This window comes from Cariama cristata, unplaced genomic scaffold, assembly GCF_000690535.1.
Source record: "Cariama cristata isolate BGI_N322 unplaced genomic scaffold, ASM69053v1 scaffold1463, whole genome shotgun sequence".
NCBI classification, from domain to species: domain Eukaryota; kingdom Metazoa; phylum Chordata; class Aves; order Cariamiformes; family Cariamidae; genus Cariama; species Cariama cristata.
Window position 1 is genome coordinate 80429 of NW_009609941.1, and position 20393 is coordinate 100821.

General features: G+C 40.8%; 1 protein-coding gene across 1 annotated transcript in view; it reads left to right on the forward strand.

The window, feature by feature from the left end:
* ARHGAP28 (Rho GTPase activating protein 28) overlaps positions 1-20393 on the forward strand; it is a 71246-nt gene that overhangs the window by 44552 nt on the left and 6301 nt on the right. Inside the window, exons 3-10 of the mRNA XM_009697686.1 lie at positions 428-645; positions 6094-6181; positions 8113-8270; positions 11738-11903; positions 12006-12097; positions 13431-13508; positions 16708-16870; positions 18743-18825. Coding sequence (XP_009695988.1) covers positions 428-645; positions 6094-6181; positions 8113-8270; positions 11738-11903; positions 12006-12097; positions 13431-13508; positions 16708-16870; positions 18743-18825 — 1046 coding nt within the window. The remainder of the gene's footprint in view (positions 1-427; positions 646-6093; positions 6182-8112; positions 8271-11737; positions 11904-12005; positions 12098-13430; positions 13509-16707; positions 16871-18742; positions 18826-20393) is intronic.

Sequence of the window (20393 nt, forward strand, 5' to 3'; positions counted from 1 at the left end):
CTTCTTCAAAACAGGCTATCGGACCAGACGGGCATCACATTTCTCTCAGTGTGGCATCTTCACTAGGTGTCTCATTACCAGCTGACTCTCTGGCATCTCAAATCTCATCCTTAGTGTGCAAATACATTATTCTGTTGTATACACCACTTTTTTTCCTTATTTTAATTGGAGTACCAATTTAATTTCCACCTGCCAAATGGCTTCATTCAGTACAAGGTGGTATAAATGGTAACCGAGAGGATTTATGCTCTTGAATGAGGGGTTAACTTTTAGCGACCTTGCTGCGTCAGGCTAGTTCCTCTGCTGCCTTCTTCACATGGGTATGTTGATGCACAGGTTAAAAATGCCTCTTCTGTTCTTCTCCTAAGCCTCTCCTGTGCAGACACTCCCAAACTGAAGCCTGGTAACATGCCTTCTTCCTCTGCAGAAGGGGAGCTGGAGGCAGAATGGCTGCAAGACGTAGGTTTATCTACCTTGATCTCGGGAGCTGAAGAGGAGGATGGCCAAGCCCTGCTGTCCACTCTGACCAGAACTCAAGCTGCCGCCGTACAGAAGAGGTACAACACCTACACTCAGACCCTGAGAAAGAAGAACAAGCACACAGTCCGCGATGTGAGAGACATCTTTGGCACCAATGACTCTCCTGTAAGTAGCTCATGCATCCTAGCGAATGCTTTTGAGCTTAATTTTTATGTATTTTTCAAGTAGCTCATCAAAGCTTCTAGCAGACAGGAACCCTTTTCTACTGACAATGTACAGACAGCCAGTAGTAGTTCCTGACGCTAAGTCCAGACTTTTAATGCTGTATTTACTATATTTGGAGAGGAAAGGAAGAAACCAAAGAAAATAGATGGTGCACAGTTTTGCAGCTAACCTGAACATAATGTTGTATCTGTTGCCAGCCTTCCTCCTGCAATCTCCTATCAAGACTAACATTTACTCCTTTATTTTTTGGAAATTGGTGAGTTACTCTTGGCAGCTATTCAAATTTTTGCTGGCTTCTGGGGACACTTGCTATTTACTCAGCAGTCTCAGGGGTGAAGTAAAACTTCCATAATGAAGCAACTGGGGTTCAAATATGCATAAGCAATTAAACACCTGCCAGCATGATTGCAACTGGTACACTGGCAGTTACATTTCACTTACGTAGCAAATGAAAATCTATTAACTGTTCATTTGCTTCATGGCTTCAGAAATGAGCATTACCTCTGGTGGTTTCATCCGCTTTTCCCTGAGGATTGCTCTAAATGCACCAGTTCCTATCCCCACACGTTTTGATTTTGGTGAATGCAGTTAATTGTGTGAGTTCAGTCCAATGCTCAAAGCAACACGCATGACTTTACATATGTCACTTACAATATCTTAAATGGGAGTCACCAATAAGATCACAAGCTCACCTTTGAAATTAATATAAAAGTTCTTGCCATTACAAAACTCCAAGAAACACTTTTTCATTATGAAATTGCATTGTCCTTTTCTATTTGTCTTACCTTCTCCTCAAGGCTTGGCATCCTGGATGATTTTAAAACAAAAAATTGGGAAACAAAACTGTAGCTGCATAGTTATACTAAAATTACAAAGATATAATTGTGGGTAGTTAACTTACTTGTCTCTAATTTCAGTATCTGGGCTCTTTTGAACCTCTTGCACATATCCCACAAATATATATCCAGAAGCATCCAGTTGTTTCCCGTGGGCAGACTTTCTTGCATGAGAAATCATCAGGCATGTTTGCATGAACATTAAAAAGCTGATGGTAATTCTTACTAGATTAGCACTCTTCTCCTAATTCAAGTATCTATAAACCTTAATACATTTTAAATTTTTAAAAATTATAATAAAGCTTAAGTTTCCTAATAAATTTCAATCAGCCAAATAAATGTTGTACCTGTTCTCTCAGATGGGCACACTATTGATCTAGTTTTGACCTGCTTATTTTTCACCTCTATTTCTCACTTGCTAAAGGGATCAGGAGCTTCAGAGACATTGCCCTTCAAATCACTGTTTTACCTCCTCTAAAATTCAGCTCGCTTACAAGTTCCACATTGTGAAAATCTGAAAGCTAAGGCTGAATAAATAATTAAGACTTCTAATTCTTTTTCCTACAAAAAATATGCAGTTCTGTAGGGTGCTCACCTAGAGGTTAAACACAGATACACAAAAACAGCTGCACACCATCACCTCCCTTCAATGGACAGCAAAACAGATTGTATTTCCAAAAGCCTGCAAAGTTCCCAGCAGCCTTTTGGCATTCCCATTAACCACTGCTCCTATCTCTGCTGCTTATTATGGGATTTAGAAACTTTGTCCTAATTATCAGCTCCTCAGGGATAAACACACTGCCGGGGGGCTTGTGCCCCCACCTGCAGGTTTCCCCAGCACTCCTTTGTAAGGGGGTACCAGCTGAAGCAGTCCCTCAGGTTCTGCTGCTGCTTTGGGCATGGCACTACAGCTGTCAGTGAATCTTTGTGATGAATCCGTTTGGGAAAGTGATCCGCATTAAAAACAGCCCAACCAAAAAAGAAGAGTGACAGGGAGGGGCAAATCTTTCCAGCACAGCTGCTGAAGAGAGGATGGTAAAAAGACTGCTTGAAATGACGTGCAGGAGTTTTGCTTTCCCATCCTGCTTTTTAGTTGGGAAGGAAAGAAGTAAATGTGTTGCAAATAGCAAAACAGCTCTAATTGTTTCACATAACCCTATAATCCTCCCCATTAGGAGGATTACACCTTCCTCCCAACAACCTAAGCATTGCAGAAGCCTAGAGGGATGGGTCACAGGAAGGATTACTCTCTTCTGTGGCTAATGATGAGAGAAAAGGTGATTAGCTCACTAGGGTCACCTGAGATGAGATTTAGAGGACCACTGAAGAGGCATAAATAGTTGTTCATCTGGCTAGGGGAAGAGATTTGCCCTATTTTTTTCTCTCTGTTCTGAAAAATCCTGCCTGCTAGATGTTTTGCTATTGCTGCCTGGTGGCCAGTCTCAGTGTGGGTCAACACAGAGCGAAGGGTGCTTTTCCCTCACCCTGCCTTGAGATCCATCCCCTCAGGGCAGGAGCGTTCACTCAACAGCCCAAGTGGACTGAAATGAAAGGTAATGAAGCCATACTTCCTTTTTCTGCTTGGTGGTGGTTGTTTGGTTGGTTTGTTTTCTGTTGCCCGCCCTGGAAAGGTGCCATGGTCCTGGGGGCAGCGTGCAGCACCGGGGGTACCTTGCCCCTCCGAGAGCGAAGCCTTGGCGGAGCAGCCTGCCCCATCTCAGCTGCCTCTGCTCTGCTTCAGACAGGCTTACACCCAGCAGGCTCCACTGACAGCCATGCTGCCGAGATTTAAATTGGATGGTTTATTAATCACAGTGGCCTGATTTTCCTTACTACTGGTACCCTGCTGCTTCCATCAGAAGCTATTGGCTCTGCTAGTGCTCAAAGCCCAGAAAAATCAACAGCAGAATACAAATGGGGCGGAACACTGCTTTTGTTGTTGGAGGGAGGAAATGAAGCATCATGCTCATTAACAGCCCAACTCTGTACGTTGTGATCAGCTAAAACTCCTCAAGAGTCTTAGGAAGATTTTACTTGAGCAACGCATGAGAAAATCATGTCCTAATTAAAGAAGAATCACTAACTAACCCAGAGCTATTTGCATGAAGAGGTATCTGTGATGACAGTGCTTGAAAATAGGAATACATCCAAAGCATGGGCAACTTGTACCTTGACCAGAGCTATAAGGCTATTCTTTGCCTTTATTTCCCTTGGCTGCAGGGCTGACATTAGAATTTGGTTGCTTTGGTGCTCCAGTGATTTGTTTTTACATCTTCTACAATGAGGGTAGCTACTAAAGAACTATCTGCCTCATCTCCATCTTCTCCTCGCTCTTCTGGTTTCCTCTTCCCATTGGAAATTCCTGTGTACATTGTACCAGTAAACACTGGGCTCATTTTTAGTATTGGATAATGAGAACTGTCTAATGAATCACTTCAGTCAGAAATCAGGATATGAGAAGTCTTGCCTTTGCTGGAGCTCCAGCCAAATGAATAAAACTGTCCCGATTTAGTTAAGGACACAATTTGACCCTTGCCCTTTCACATTCATTAAGACATGAGCTTCCAAAGGTTTTTAATCTTCTTTTTTACTAAAGAAATAATCTGGATCTTTAAAATTCATGCATTAAAAAGGTTTTATTCCCAGTCTTCCCTTTCTTTTTGTCATGCTATCCTAAGATTTAAAAAAATGGGGGGAGTGGGGACGTTGGTCCTGTTTGGAACAGATTTTCACAAAAGAGACATAGATTTGGCTTCTTTATACACTCTCACTGTGGAGGCTGGGAAATGAGACCCAGAATATGACGTTTTTAGCTACCCCTGATAGCTGTGCCCTCAGCCCCTCTGCCTGCAGCCGCCTCACTAGTGATTTCACCTGTGCAACAAGGCTGGAAGGATTTTTTTCCTTAATAAACTTGACTCACTGTAAATCTATTCTGAATGCTGTTCACAGGGTCAGATGTTTTGAGCAGTGAAAGTAGATGGGTCAGTTGCTGATGTTTACCATTAATTTTTCCATCTGGATCTTAAGCAGCAGAATAACTGCTTTTATATTTGATTTTCCCAAATTGATGAGGCAAGTTTAACCATCCCCTCCGCTTCCATACTCGCACCTGAAATTTATAACACTTTTTTATGTCCTAAAACCTTTTGTGTAAATGTGATAGGATTTTATCATAAAAAGATCCTACAGTTCTGCTTTTAAAAAAATCAGTGGTCCTTGTAGTCTTCTGGAAAAGGAAGTCCATGTGACTCAAATCCTGTTTGCTATCAAGTTTGCGGGCCATTGAATGGACTCGCTCAGGAGAGATTTTATTCGTGTAACATTTGACTTTGTTACCCAAATAGCTCAGAGGATAAGACTGAATGAAACAACTGCAACATTATTTCAGGCTTCCCATTGGAAGAGCTGCCCGTCTTTTAAAGATCTGACATCTTTTAGCAGCCTGAATGCTGCTCCTGTGCACTGGCTCCAAATGGGGAAGACAAAACCTCTGCCCTGAGGCATCGCTGCTTGTTGATAAACAGCCGATTTAGCAATTTAAAGAGGGGCTGCAGGTTCAGCTGGAAAGCTGGGGCTGCTCCCTCAGGCTCAGGGGGGTGAGGCAGCAGGCTTGAGAAAGGGCAGGCTCCGAGGGCTCCCACCAGGATGCAAGGGGCAGCAGGAAAAATACAAGAGTGGTTTGGGACATTGTAGTTATTTTCACTGAATACCCTTCAGAGCATTTTTTAAATTCCTGACCTTTTTTTTTTTTTTTTAACCCAAGAACATGCAGATGAGCTGCTACTTGCCTGTGTAGACACAAACACTCAGATTTGTCTTTATGAGTCCCAAAACTGCTGAGAACAAGGGCAAAACCCCACTGCTAAGAAGAGATGACAGTGCTTGAAAGTGACCCCTTGGTCTTCCGAGCCCCTTCCCCACTGTGCCACACACACTTACCCCATTTTCATGCAGTGCAGCATGATTTCTGGAGCAGAAAGAAATTAATTTGACCATAGAAAAGATCTTCTTTTTCCCCAAACCTGTTTTTGCGGTTCACTGATAAAGTGTTAGTATGTAACCTATGGGAGGACATCCGTCCGTGAATAATTTGCTGGTGCCCAAATCCCAGAAGGCGGTGAGCAGCCTGATTTCTGACAGGTACTTGGGAGCAGCAGATTTCAACATGTGTCAGAGTGCCCTCAAAAAGATTTGTGGCCAAAATGATTAAAAGCAGGATGGATTACAATTTGACGAGGACCTTTTGCTTAGTACAATTATGTACAGCAATTTACTTAGCTAATTTCAGTCATTATATGGGACAGGACTCATTAGCTACAGCAAGCTGCAATATTACTGACCTCAACATGATCCAAATCTGTTCAGCTTGGGGGAGATTAATTCTCAGACTTGGCTATGAAAAATGTACTCTGGCAAATCACAACAGGTTGTTTAAACTTGGCAAAAGAGTGTAAGCTGAGAATGATAACGCTGTTGCTTGAACTGTAGCAGTTTCTGTCCATAGACGTTTACCTTCACTGCAGTCTGATCGTTTTTCCTTGCCTATCAGCCCACATTTGAGACAGTTCCAGTGTCACCAGTTCCTTCTAATGGTATCCAGCTTCCTGGGCAGAAGCCAGTTTGGAAATCAGTTAGCTGTGAGTATGCCAACATGTAACCAGTGTTCGCTTCCTCCTAGGAAAATGATAGACAGAAAGATCCTCTTGTGGTTCAGAGGTTAGTCCCCGCTCTCATGTTGGGGCCATGCTGCATGTATTTCCTTGAAATCGGTGTCAGCTTATTGTCATGCAGGAACCAAAGTTTCCCATTCAAGACCGGTGTTGTACAGACACAGACTGCTGCCCTTGAGGCATCAACGTCTAAAAAGTACTGACCATTCCAAGGCTGGGAGTGTAAAAATAACCTCTAAACAATATGGTGCAGAATTTGTCCAAAATATGTCAGCAGTGTATTTTCTTATTGCAAATCATGACAAGAAAGATGCATATTTCCTTCATATTTCTTCTCCAGTACTGCAGAAACTGTAGTATTAGAAATTTGTCATTTTTCTGGTTCTGCCCAATAATTCTGATCTGCTAATGGTGTTACTTTGGACATCCTTTAAACACTGCCCTGACAGTGAACAGCAATGCTAATGAAAATGATAGCTCTGCACTACTCACTGTCAGCAGCCTTCCACAGGAATGTCCATCTTTCATTTTGAAAGCTCTTCCCATCACCGTTGTTCAGGGCTTAACTAAAGGGATATTAATACTCGAATTTCTAAACCAGTCCCTTAGATGTTTACTTCTGGATATAGTACCACAGACATTTTCCTTGGTTGCGAACGCTGTTCTGCTGATACCTCTGCTCTGCAAGCAGTTGCACCAGAACAGATGGGGAACCGAATGGCATGGGCTGCCATGGACAGTCTGTGGTCCCCAGTCCAAGGGTGGAAAGAGAGATGGAAAACATCTTAAATGACTTGGCCATTAGGTAACATCTAAGGTCACAGTTCAGAAGCCAGAAGCCACTTAATAACACACTTAGCTTTTTCATACCAGACTTGCAAAACAAAGAGTGTTGCAAAAAATGTTTAAGTTCCTGTATCTGTAAATGCAATGATTCAAAAATCATGGGGCATGCATATGTTTATAAAACATGTAATGCTGTTTAAATCATTTTCTGATTTCCATGGCTTTTGAATGTATTTGGGTCATATTAGTAAACTCTTCTCTGCAGTCCTGGGGGCTGAAATTTTACTTCATTTCCAATGAAAAATTATGATTCTGTTCCAATTGTGTGAGTCTAGGAGCTGGACCTTCAGGGAAAAAATTGCTCTGAGGTGTAAGAGATCAGTCATGAAAGCTGGCAACACTGGAACTCATGTGTGTTACCATACTTTGGACTCCATGACAATAGGGTATTTCTGTACTTGATTGTACTGATTTTGAAAATTTTCCTCTGGCATCCACTAATTTCAGGAGGTGACTAAATTTCAGAGTAGTATAATACATAATTTCACAATGTCTACCAGAAATTCCAGTAGATATAGTGTTTTTTAAACTGGAAGATTGTACATTATGTCCTGTTTTGGTGCTACACAACTACAGGAGCAATTGTGAGAAATACATGTATGTGAGCATATAAAATATATTCACAATGTCTTGTGATTGTAAATAAGTCAACAGTGACCTGAGAAACTGTGTCAACAGCATTTTTCTGTCAGGAACTTTTATTTTTAATTGTTCATTAGACAAGTGCCACCACAGTTTGCTGGCCTGGGTAGACAAGGACGGAGTACAAAAACTCGATAATTCCTGATAAACAGGAAGTTCCAGCTTGGCTATCTTTGTCACGAAATGCAACAAGTTAAATAATCTAAAATGAAAATAGGGATTTTATTTCTAAGGGGTTATTTCCTCCAGACAAAACAGGAACATGCTGTGGTTTACACTGAAATTCCACTTTGAACCACTTCCTTTATTACTTTCTCAAGATTTTTGTCATCTTGGTTCAATTTTTTAATGTCTCTGTACTAAATGCAAGCATACATTCAGCATTCATATATAATTTCCCTTATTTTCAGCTAATAGCTGTCTAGATTGCAGACTAGATAAAGGCAGCCCATCCGTAACAGAAGAGCTCTCCTATGAGGTCTCTTTCTCAGAATCCATTATGGTCCTTCCAAAAACCCAAGAATGGCCGAAAAACCAGAGGTTCAAAAAGGAAGACTCTGCTTTGCCTGTAAGTTTGTTCTCGACATATTTCCTCAATTGTTTTCTTTAACACAGTAATTTCCCGCTTCATATCCCCAGCACGCTGGAGACTGTTAAGATCCATTAGCTGTCCTTTGCTATGTGCGTTTTGTAGAGACGGCCCGCTTTTCCTGCTTACCGCTTGTGACCGATTCCCACAAAGGCACCAAAGCTAATCTGGATATCTAAGCCTGGATTTCACTTGTATCCATCACAGATGAATATGTGTAACTTAGTCCAGAAACATTGCATCATCCACACATTTTTCACGTAGAAATAAAGACCAGTTACTGGCACTAAAACTAGCAATCATTTTCATTACTGGTCTGCTTTCCTACTTTATTCCCCCACAGATTATCTGCCTTTGTTAACACATGGATTTAAAATTGCTTCACAAATGAAGGGAGGAAAGCAAGCCTTAGTCCTGCAGCAGTACCGATTGTCTCCAATCAGTATTCGGTGCAATTATGCTATAGGAGATACTACAGGAATGGTTAAAGGAAAGTTTATCATATCATATCATGCAACTAGACACACACTGAGCAGTTGTGTTACTATCTGGAATCATTTCTTGAAGTCAAGGAAGTCAATTTTCTATTTCCATCACCCCTCACAGCTTCCATTACTGAAAACTGGAGCATTAGGTTTGTGCTTCAGATACCACTTTTTTAGTGAAATGTACGAAATAGCTGTAAATTATTTGGAAGCATTTCCTGAATATTATGGTGCCCTGAGGTCCTGAACTAATCCAAAATTGTTACTATCCATACAGACATTGAATTCTCTGAGAATTATCCATTTGTCCATCTCAGGCACCACCAAGGAAGAAGAATCTGAGATGCAGAAGTAAGCTTCTGTGTTGAAAGGAGGGACAAGACACCAGGCAGATTACAACTGGTGTGAAATCCCTGTGCTTTAGTGTGTCTGGGTTTTTTTTGTAGTGGGGATAACTTGGTGTCCTGTGGAGAGTAAGGATCTCTCTGCATTCATCACGACTTTGGCAAGCCAAAGGTTAATCCTTACTCCTTGTAGTAGCAAATGTAGGACCGCAGCTTTCACTACAACACACACGCGCACACACACAAACACATATGCACAAACACGTTGTTCTCTGCAACAGCTTGGACAATTTCCAGTTGATAGAGCAGGGAAACTGGTGACAAACAGGGAAGAGAAGATGCTACGTTGAATATCATGAACCTGTGGATTCATAATTGATTAGTATTAGAAAAGGCCAGTATTGTGCTGGAGGTGAACTACTCTGCATGCAGGACGTCATTTTGTGTGCTCAGAATAGTACATGAGAAACATGCCAGGTCATCACAGACAGAGTTTCTGAATAAAGTCAACAATTGTAGCTGTTGACATTGGCATTTCTCTTACATCATACTTTCTCCAGGGCAGGTCTGACACATTGATATAACCAGCTTCATGGATGGTGTACACTGAGCTGCACAGAGAGAGATTATTTATCATAAAATAGCATGTGCCCTGCAGCTCCCAGAAGAGCCAACTCAACATCACTGTCTGCATAGGGTCACATGCAATTTCCCTGATGTGGGACCGTGACCAATGTGCCTTCGTTGAAGATATTACAGAACTAAGAGTCAGTACGCATTTCAGGCCCATCTTAGTACACCGTATAGTTCCACATAGAAACAATATGTCGCACAATGTCAGATGTGATCCTTAGCCGTAGCACTAGTAATCTGATTTCAGGATAGCACAGCCTCCTTCAGTGCTGCATACTGTGACTCCATTGTTTGTAAGAAAAATCACCGGAAAATTGTGACACAAGACAGAAGAAAGAGGCCCAGCCCCAAACCTTGTCTTAGCACTGCATCACATCATAGTGACCCCAGAAGTCGATCAGCCACCATGGAAAATCACTGTAGCTACCCTTTGTAATTGGTTTTGGAGTGTTTGTCATTTTTTCTTGGCAAACATACCGTTTCTCTTTCCCCTCAGAAAATATATGTATACTGTGTGATTTTTTTTTCTTACTTTTGAGATGATTTATTGTGCTTTGACTGCATTTGGACTTTTTGCATCACTGGAACCAAAATGCATAGATATTCTTGGTATTTTATGTGTCTTCAGAAGACTACTCTCCATGTAGCTTTTATTACGTTATTAAATCTCAGCATAAGAGTAACAGTGGAATTCCTGCCTTCTGGGGAGGGAAGACTCTGGCCTAAAATGCCCCAGACAGCATGTAAATTAGCTGTTCCACCCCCTGCACTCTTTCTCCCCCAATTATGATTAACCCCTATTGAAAGACCATGTGCAATGTGATTTAGGAAGTCCTAACCTACAGGATCTAGCTGTCCTTTGTCCTCTTTTACTTTTGAAATGGAAAGTTTAATTCTTTTTTTGTTTACTTTTTTCTTAATCTGTTTGACTGGTTCCATTTAAAGATGGGTGAAACCTATCGAGTCAAAATTTATTTAAAAAGGGAGGACTGGACTGAAATCTCCAGAAGCAAAACATTATTAAAGGCTGGGTTTCCACTCAGTTCCCTAAAGGGAGGAGATGATTTGTAATGCTGGTTTTTTATACCTCTGACTAACAATTAAATTAAAAAAGTGTACAACACCAAATATCCACAGTTTGCAAAGCATGGTTTTTACTATAACTTTGTTATTATGTGTAACAATTATGTCAAAAACTGATGGGTATTTGTTCTTTTTGACATTTGTAAAAATGCTTGTCATGATGCAATGTTCCTGCCTCTGGTCCATGACACTGCAGTTTCTAAAATATGTAGACATCTTCACATGGCCTCAAATTACTAAGTACCGTTTAGTTCAAGCCTACTTGAGTAAATGATTTCTTAGCTGCTGGAAGTCCTCTTTCTAAGCCTAAATGCTTCTTGAGTAATAAAAAGTGCCAGTAAATTGGCAGGCTGGCATCAGGACTAAGTGATTTTGCTTCTGGGCTTTTCCTCAGATCTTTAGTTTGAATTCTGCTGTAAGACTTCATAAATTAATAGTAATATGCAAAGCAGGCATGGATTCATTATACACACGCATACAATCGATATACAACCATATCCTTGATGAAATGTGTCAGCTACTTCAACAGCATTCCCAGCCGCTCTGGGGGAGGCAGAAGCAGAGCAAAATGTTACACCCTGAAACTGGGCAAAAGTTTAGGTAGCATGTAGCTCCGTTGTCCCAGTTGGAGCAGGGGCACTGAGATTAATACCTCAGCTCCAGCACCGCTTACTAGTCAAACTGCAAGGGAATATGATGAGCAAGAAGCTCAATTGTGTGTTTCAGATGGATGCAAGTTATGTCAACATACCAGGCCAATATATAGGGTTGTAGTTCAGCTCTTTGGTGTTGCCATCTACCCTAATATGACTTCCCATCACATACGGGCATCTCTTGCAAAACAAAAATTCACTTCGTGTAATTTTTGTGCAAATAAAGATGCGACCCATCTCTACTGTAGAAATTCATTGTTCGGAAAAGCCGGTTTGGACTGACAGAGGTTGGGGACCTCTCTCCTGAAGACATGAAGAAGATCCGCTACCTCTCCCTGATTGAGCTAACGGCCTTCTACGATGCACTGGGGGTGGAGCTGAAGAGGAACCGCGCAGAGAGGGTGCGGGGACGAGGTACTGTGCTGCAGTATCCCCTGGGCACCGCTCAGCATTGTGAAGAAGATGCATACAAGGCTGTGTTTCCTCTTTTTCACATTTGTTGTTATTATTTTTAAGAGAATGGTCTGTTTGGAGTCCCTCTCACCATACTGCTGGAGAATGATCAAAAGAAGGTTCCTGGAATAAAAGTTCCTCTCATCTTCCAAAAAGTGAGTATAACTCAGCCTGCTCGGCCACTAAGATTTGCTTTTCCATCATTTGCATTGACTCTCAAAAGAGTCATCAGATAAAAGAAGATGCAGGCTTTACAGATTTGAAGGTGTCTACAGGTTGTCTGTCTGTATGCTGTGGTTTGAAAACCTTGTGACAAGGAGAAAAAATTGCTCCTTTTGTGTGTTTTATCTGTTGTGGGGACCTCTTTTGATTTTTGTAATTACACGACACCATACAGGAAACTTCGGGAAACAAATGTCTGTTTCCCTTTCTTGTTAAATTTGAGAGCCATGCAAAATTGTGTGTGTATGGCAGAGATGAGTTGTCTGAGAAGTTTTAAATTCACATGAATTCAAACTGTAGGTATTACTTAGCTATTATTTCCAGAATGGAAGTGGTATCTTCTCATTGAGGCTTGTATGACAAGACAAGGTCATTTATAGAAGTCAGTTGACAGTACAATGACATCCAGCAGATGTCTCGGAGGCAGGTACACGGACACAAGCACATACACAACTACACAGGCTTACATGGACTTGAAACTGCAACAAATCTCCCTGTAAATACTGACAAAAGGGGAAGTGGTGTGGAGGGTCAGGGGAAAGACTGACATGACTTGAACATTTGCATGACTTTGCAATCAGCTGCACAGCTCCCCTGTCAAGATACCATGGGAAATTAGAAGGATCCAACAGTCAGGGCAGAAAGCAGAGCTGGTGGTGAAAATCCAGAGCTGTATGAATAAATGCTAGGAAATTAGTTGTGGGGAGTTTTTTTCCTCATTCTAAATCACGTTAAATCAAAACATATTTGTTTTTTTAAAAAGAATTAGAGTGGAAAGCCTATTCCTCTAGTCACAGAAATTTCAAAATAAAACATCCTGGGATCATTTTCTAATCCAAGTTCTCAGCTCCCAGAAACATATGTTGTCTATAGACCTTTCCATTGTGTTCCTTGGGGAAAGACTTAAACATTTCTGAGAGGTTAATTTTCCCTCAAAACACCATTGTGTTTTACCCAGTGTATCTGCCCTTTTATTAATACGTTTGTGTTAATTGCTCTATAGCAGTGCCATGTCTCAAATCAAGGACAGAGGGGCCTATTGCCTTATCAGTTTTCTGTACTCTGCATACTCTGTATTTCGGGGTCAGGAATATGGAGAACAAATTAGGAAGGTTTATTTACATGAGCTGGCTTGTTTTCATTAGGAAATTGCATAGAGATGCACCTTTTTCAAATTAGTTTCAAGGATACCTAGACTGAAAAAAAGTTGTTAGTATTTTAAAGTGGTGCTGAGTATTTTACTGGGTTTTGTTGGGTCTTTTTCAGTTGCTTCACAAGCTTGAGGAAACAGGTTTAGAAACTGAAGGAATTCTACGAGTGCCTGGATCTGCCTCCAGAGTCAAGGTACACGCTTGGGCCAGTTTTCTGTCTCCTGGACCACAGACTCTGTGTAAAATAACACAGCACACACAAATTCACACTGCACATACATACTGATGTGCGTAGCTCAGCGTTTGCATCCCTGCCACTGAAAGGTCAGGTTGGTTCCTGGGAACCAATAAATCACAGAACATGTAGTCTATTGCTTTGCATTTGTTAATGTTCTATATAAAGCACAGACTTGATGCTGAATGCAGTTTTTCTCCACTAAACATTGGGGGATCCTTTCAGTCTATCTCTGTTGTCCAAAACTGCTGTGATCTTATCTCTCTTTTAATTTATTTCAGAAATTCGGAGTTGTTAAACTGAGCAAACTTCAGATAATGATCTTATTCTATGTCATTTTAACCTTTGTGTCATTTTATTTCTCATTTATCTTCTGTGATCTTACAATTTCATGTTCCAAGTGAGAGAAATTTGGCCTGCGTTCACTGTTTGGCAGCCTCAAGCATTGCATTTTCACAGGCTATTTGCGAGCTATGAACACGGGATAGCTGGTACCCAATAACCTGACACTGTGGTGCAGTAATGCTTGCTATTGTTTCTCCAGACTAACTTGATTCCAGGAGCTGGAAGTCTTTGGCAGAGGCAAATTAGGAAAATTATTTTTTTCTGGGCTTAGTAGTATCTACCTCTTTCCCAGATTTTTGTTTTTTCTAGGTTTTTTTTGGTCTGGTTTAAGCAACTTCTTACAGTGCATCCCATTCCCACTTTCTCATCCTCAAGAAAGCTAGTCTTGCTTTCTGAGCCAAGAAGTCTCATCATTGTGGCAGCCACACAAATGCTGGGGATTGTTAAACGCTGATGGGCTAGGGATCATCAAAAATGTCTGTACAAGAAAAAGTGGCATTACGTGAAATGCACCGAAGACGGGCAGTAGCATCCCAGCTCCTTCTGACTGTGGACTGAAAACAGCACTCGGCACCTTGCAAAGTGCCACGTCTTGCAGAAGGGAGCTCCTGATTTGGCCTGCACTTTTCAGCTTCCTCATTTTTCATACAAATACTTAAAGTATTATTTCACACAATCTCAATTTTTTCCAATCTCTCCGGGGAGATTACACAGCAGGGCTGTGCTCTAATTAAATTACTTTCATATCCTTTGCATATACTGCACTGTGTCTTGTTCACTTCTTATTCACAGCCTATGTCCAGGGAGCTGCTATGAGATACGACCTTATATGTAACTCTCCTATACTGGGTGGTAAGTTAAACTGCCCATATGACACTTTTAAATTATTTGGGTTTTGGCTTCACTGAAGTCTGTCCACAAGCCAACCAGCAAGAGAGATATTTTTTCAAAGCAGATCCAGATTTCATCCTTCAAAGGCTTCATACATTATTATGACATTAGGATTTGAGGGCATTCCAATTTTATTTCAGTCTTGTTTGGAGAAAGAAAAGGCATATGGAAGTGATTAAAGGTTACTCTTCTATAAAACAAAGAATAGAAGAAATAAATACAAGTTTTCCCCTGTAATTTGGTTTGTAACAAAAGCTCCAGTGAACGAAAAATGTATGATAGTCTACCATAGGATCAGCCACATTTAAAAAAATTGCAAAAACGTTTTTAGAAGTACTTAGGTGCATACATATATGGATATGGGGTGGGGGTGGGGGGAGAGTGAGTATGTAAAGTATACATATACGGTTGCCTGTGTGGGTATATATATTAAATGTTTATGTTTCAAAAATCTGGCTTTCTATTTCTACGGCTTTTTCCCAGTCCTTGGCAGAAAAATGTGGAGTAGCTTTTCTGTCCTTTTCTGCTCTTGATGAGGTGAGGATTTCTGTTCCACATTTCTCAGTCAGTTACCAGGACAGAATTTAATCCAGGTGTTTGTATGGATCATGTGCAAAGGATGTGAATACAGAGGAAGCTGAGATAGCCCAGATTATGACCAGTAAAATGTGCTAGTAAAAATGGGATTGTAACATTATATACCAAATCCTGAATGACTTTCTATTTCCTTTTGTGCCAGCCATTCCACTTCATTATGTGTGACCATATTTGATATGTAATTTCCTTCCATTCATGTGAGACATGGTAAACAGAATTCATTTTTAAAAGCTTTTCTGTCTGAACAGACTAAACTTTTTTGCATAATATTAAAGTATATTTAACAAAAACGTGTTCTGAAACCTGAATATTAGCTACAGATATATTTTGTCATAAATGGTCTCTCAAAAAGCAGCAATAAACTTCCTATGGATAAGGCAGTGTTTGGCCAATAATAATTGTGAAAGCTGCATTATTTTTGGATATCCTGATACTACAATAGCTTCCTTCAATCTTACTAACCCAATAAATTTTTGAGGAGCTTGCATTTTCCAAATGCTGATCTGAGTTTGAAGCCGAATTCTGTTCCTACGAGGACCCTTACTGAACATTTCCCATTCACACTGATGTGTGAAACATCGATTAGTTACCCTCCAGAACTAAATAGACCTCTGTGAGAGAGCAAGATGCTGACACCAGAGAACAAGAGGATTAAATGGGCACCCAAAATGGTATAATCAATTCTGATTTAGATCTCTCGTATTTTTTTGAGGGTTTTATTTGGCCTGTATTAAGTGGAAGTTTTCTGACAGTAATAGTTTGATACCTTTGTTTTTCTATGAAGTGATCAAATCTAATTATAGCTACCCTAAAAGAAAACATCCTTCTGAAGACCGGAAGACCTGAAGTTAAAGCCATTTGCTCAAGGCCCCTGGACTCAGATGCCAACAGACTATCTAGCAAGTTCACTGGCAGTGAGGAAGAAGCGCCACTCCTTTGTGACTTAAGGGTCAAAACCTCTGGAGAGTGTTTTAAACAAAAAGAACAGCTGTGCTAAAAATCCTGTTTAACTGAATTTTCTGTTTATAGTTCTAAGACCTTGCACAAAATTATCTTGTTTTGAAATGGTTCAAATGGGTCACTGGCAGAAATCTAGCTATAGCAAACCAAATTTAGCCTGGGTTGCAAAATATCCCCAGGAACCTGCTTTGTTAACGTGCTCTGAACTCTGCGCGGCTGCACCTAGACTCCTACTGGTTTAGGGCTACTTGAATTCAACTGCAGTGTAAACCTGCCTGTTGTTTGTAATGGGATTTCTGAAGTGATCTCAAACTGCCAGGTCGGAAGCAATGATCAAAGGTCAGATGTTCCTTTTATCTTTCAGAACCTCCATCAAGAACTTGAGGCAAAATTTTATGAAGACACTTTTGACTGGGACCAAGTACGAAATAATGATGCAGCAGGACTGCTGAAAATGTTTATAAGAGAACTCCCAAGCCCACTCTTCACAGTAGAATATCTACCTGCTTTCATCATGCTAGTGGAAAGTACGTGGAAATGGAGTTTATATGGACTAATCTGGATAAAAAGTAATAGTAGACATTACATTTTTTTCTTTCTCTGAAGTAGAGAGAAAAAAAATATGTAATTTTTTCTCTCTCTGAAGTAGAGAGAAAAAAAGGCCCAGTGCATTGCCTAAACATTTAAATTTTCTGCAAACTTTCCTTTTCAAATGGAAAAGGCTCTGCATTTAGCTAATAGCATAGACTCATTGTGCGAATGACACAACTGTTTAAGATTTGAAACCTGTGAGCAAATGATGGCTGAGCAATGACTTTCATATATAGACTCTGATTCACACAAATTATAGATTTAATAAATTAAAATTTCTGCAAGGTGAACTCAAGCCACTGCCCTTTAGCTGATATACTATTGAAACTATTTTATTTCTCTTAAGGTTTATGCTGAGGTCGGAATATTCATAGAAAGATACATGTGATCACAGAAAGCTTCAGGCCATCAGGTTTTGTTTTCAGCGTACGTAAACCCTCTCACTCAGTACATTTTGGTCATTTCTCTTCCAGGAAGAACGCAGTGGTACCTTGCCATACCTATTGACTTCATTGTAAATTCACTTGAGCTAGGACAGAGTGAAACTATCAGGACAGTGTATTTATTAGGCAAATTGGTACAGAAAACTTAGGACCTTGACGTAAGGTTGCAGCCCAGTTTTCAGTGTCTCCATGAGGCAGTTTAAAGGGCAGGAGGAGGTGACCCCTTCCTGTAACCCTCACGTACCTGGGCGTCCTCCTTGTCAGTCCCAGACGGCGTGTGAGTAGCATCGCTTCACAGTTTGGAGGAGAAGGCTGAACAGGAGGTGTCTGCGCAGAATAAAGTAACTTTACTCCCTACAACAGATACACTGTGCACAACTCTCACTCTTTTCTTCTCCAAACCTCTCTCGTACACCCTGAGTGGAAGCAAATGAGAGAATTATTCTTCTCATCTTCTCCACCCCAGCTCTTCTAGCAAGCATTGCACAGTATCAATATATACCAATTGCTGAAAACATTATGGTATTTTGTAACTGGACAAGGGGCTCTACACTTACCTAGAGTGCTAGATTTGGGACAAATACTTTTTAAGTTATAAGCAACCAATCTCCAGTCCAATGACAAAAGCGTTCAGAAAATTACTCAATAACATTAGTCTGAAAATTTTCTGAAAACAAATAGCCATTTCAGTTTGAAAGGGGGAAAATACTTGATCCATATTCACAACACAGTCTGACCATGGTATCGAAGAGAAACTGGCTAGTACTGAAAAATATTGCTTCTTGCTATTTAGACAGAATTTTATAGAGCCTTATCTCCCTCTGTGACAAAGACCCAAGACAATGACAAAAAAACCACCCATTAAATTGATTTAATTATCACCCTCTACAACTACTTGAAAGGAGGTTGTAGTGAGGTGGCGGTCGGTCTCTTCTCCCCAGTAACTAGTGATAGGACAAGGGGAAACGGTCTGAAGTTTTGCCAGGGGAGGTTCACGTTGGATATGAGGAAGAACTTCTTCACTGTAAGAGTCGTTAGGCATTGGAACAGGCTCCCCAGGGAGGTGGTGGACTCACCAGCCCTGGAGTGTTCAAAAAATGTTTAGATGTGATGCTTTGAGACAAGGTTTAGTGGGCATGGTGGTGTTGGGTAGAAGGTTGGACTTGATGATCTTTGAGGTCTCGTCCAACCATAACGATTCTATGATTTTATATTTGGGAAAAAGGTTGTGGTTGATGAACACCTAACATGCTAGTCTCAGCCAGGCAGTGGTTGCTGTATTTCTAGAACTGCTGACAAACAAGGTTTTTAGAACAAACCAATTGCAACTGGGATTTCAAAAATATTAATTATTCATCTTCTTAGAAATCTCCAAGATCAAGTTACAGCTACAAGCTTTACATCTGTTGATCATGCTGTTGCCTGAAGCCAACAGAGACACAGCCAAGGTAAATTCTTCATTTGCTATCACCTGCCATCTGCGGTGCTTTTGACTTTTAAATGAGACACACTTTTTTTTTTCTAACATTCAGTGATCAGACATTGCACTGTGGAAGTATTCATCTGTGTTTTTTATCATTTCCTTGAAAAGATGTTCCATTCTAACAGTCAGTGATCAGACGTTGCACTGTGGAAGTATTCATCTGTGGTTTTTATCATTTCCTTGAAAAGATGTTCCAATTCCCTGGCTGTCATGTCTTTTACAAGCAATTAAGAAATAGTTGCTGGAGGTATCCAACTGCTGGTGTCAGCAAATGGCTCCCAGGCATCATCTATTCTGGAGCATCCATTTCAAAGAGGCATGTTCCTCGCATAGTTTGGAAAAAAGGTCCAGTTTCTGGGTTTTCTGCATAACCGGAATTCTCCAGGATGAAGTTAAATGAGAAGCTGCCCCCCCAGGAGCTCAGCTAGTGCACACCCAGTGCTGAAGGGCTTCCAGGGCACTGGACCAGACTGGAGGAAATAGTCCGAAGTAAAAACCCTTGAAATGTACAGCTGTAGCACAGATGTCAGGACCTCAGCCTCAGCCGGTTTGACTTACATGTACTACTTCTGATACAGACACAGCAGCCATAAGCGTTTTGGGTTCTTGGGATCGCCCAGATCTGGCTGCGGCTATGTCCTGACCCTAAGAGACACTGGTTGCATCTTTGGACTTGTTGCTACATAAAGGAAACCTGGGTGAAGAAGCTGCCTGGGAGCCCCCAGACATTTCATCAGGTCCCCTGCTCATCAGAACCCTGCAGGTCCCCCACCTCTGAAAGCCTCCCATATGTCAGTTTAGATAGAGATTTATGAGTCCAGGTGCCTTCTTTACCTGTATTTATTTATACAATAATGAGGGACAGGAATAACAACCCTCTTTAAAGGCTTTAGAGGTCTACTAGTGCTCTATGAAGAACAAGGATTATTTCTTCTACCAAAGTCCATACCAGCATAGAGTTGTATACATAAAACACTTGCTAGATGAGTAGTCTTAATTATTACTAGGCTTTTATACAAAAATAAAAGTGATGACAAAAATGAATGCATCTCCGCTTGATATCTATAACGAGATTTCAGAAATTCCTCCAACTCAGTTTTTGTTTTGTAATTCCTGGGTTTGTAAAAATGTTTTAATTGCAATGTCAGGGTACAAAGACTGTGGTTTTAATGGTATGGTGTTGCAAAAGGACTCATTGGCAGACCCCAACTCTAACCACAGCTGCAATCTATCCTATTCAGTCACTCAAGCAACATTCTGAATAAACTGCCCAAAAGGGAAATGAGTTTCCTTTGACTCTGCCATGCATGTGCAGAAGTGACGTCAATGAACAACCGCTGAGCTCTTCTTGCTTTCATTATCCCAGAATAAAAGTTTGGGGCTGCTGGCAGAAATTCCTCAGATTATAGCACATATGGGCCTGGTGCACATTTGAAGGGAAGCTGATCGCCCTGCTGATCGCGATATAAAAAACCTTGGCTAGATCCATCAACATGGACTCCTTGAAATCTATGAAGAAATTAAGTTTTCCAT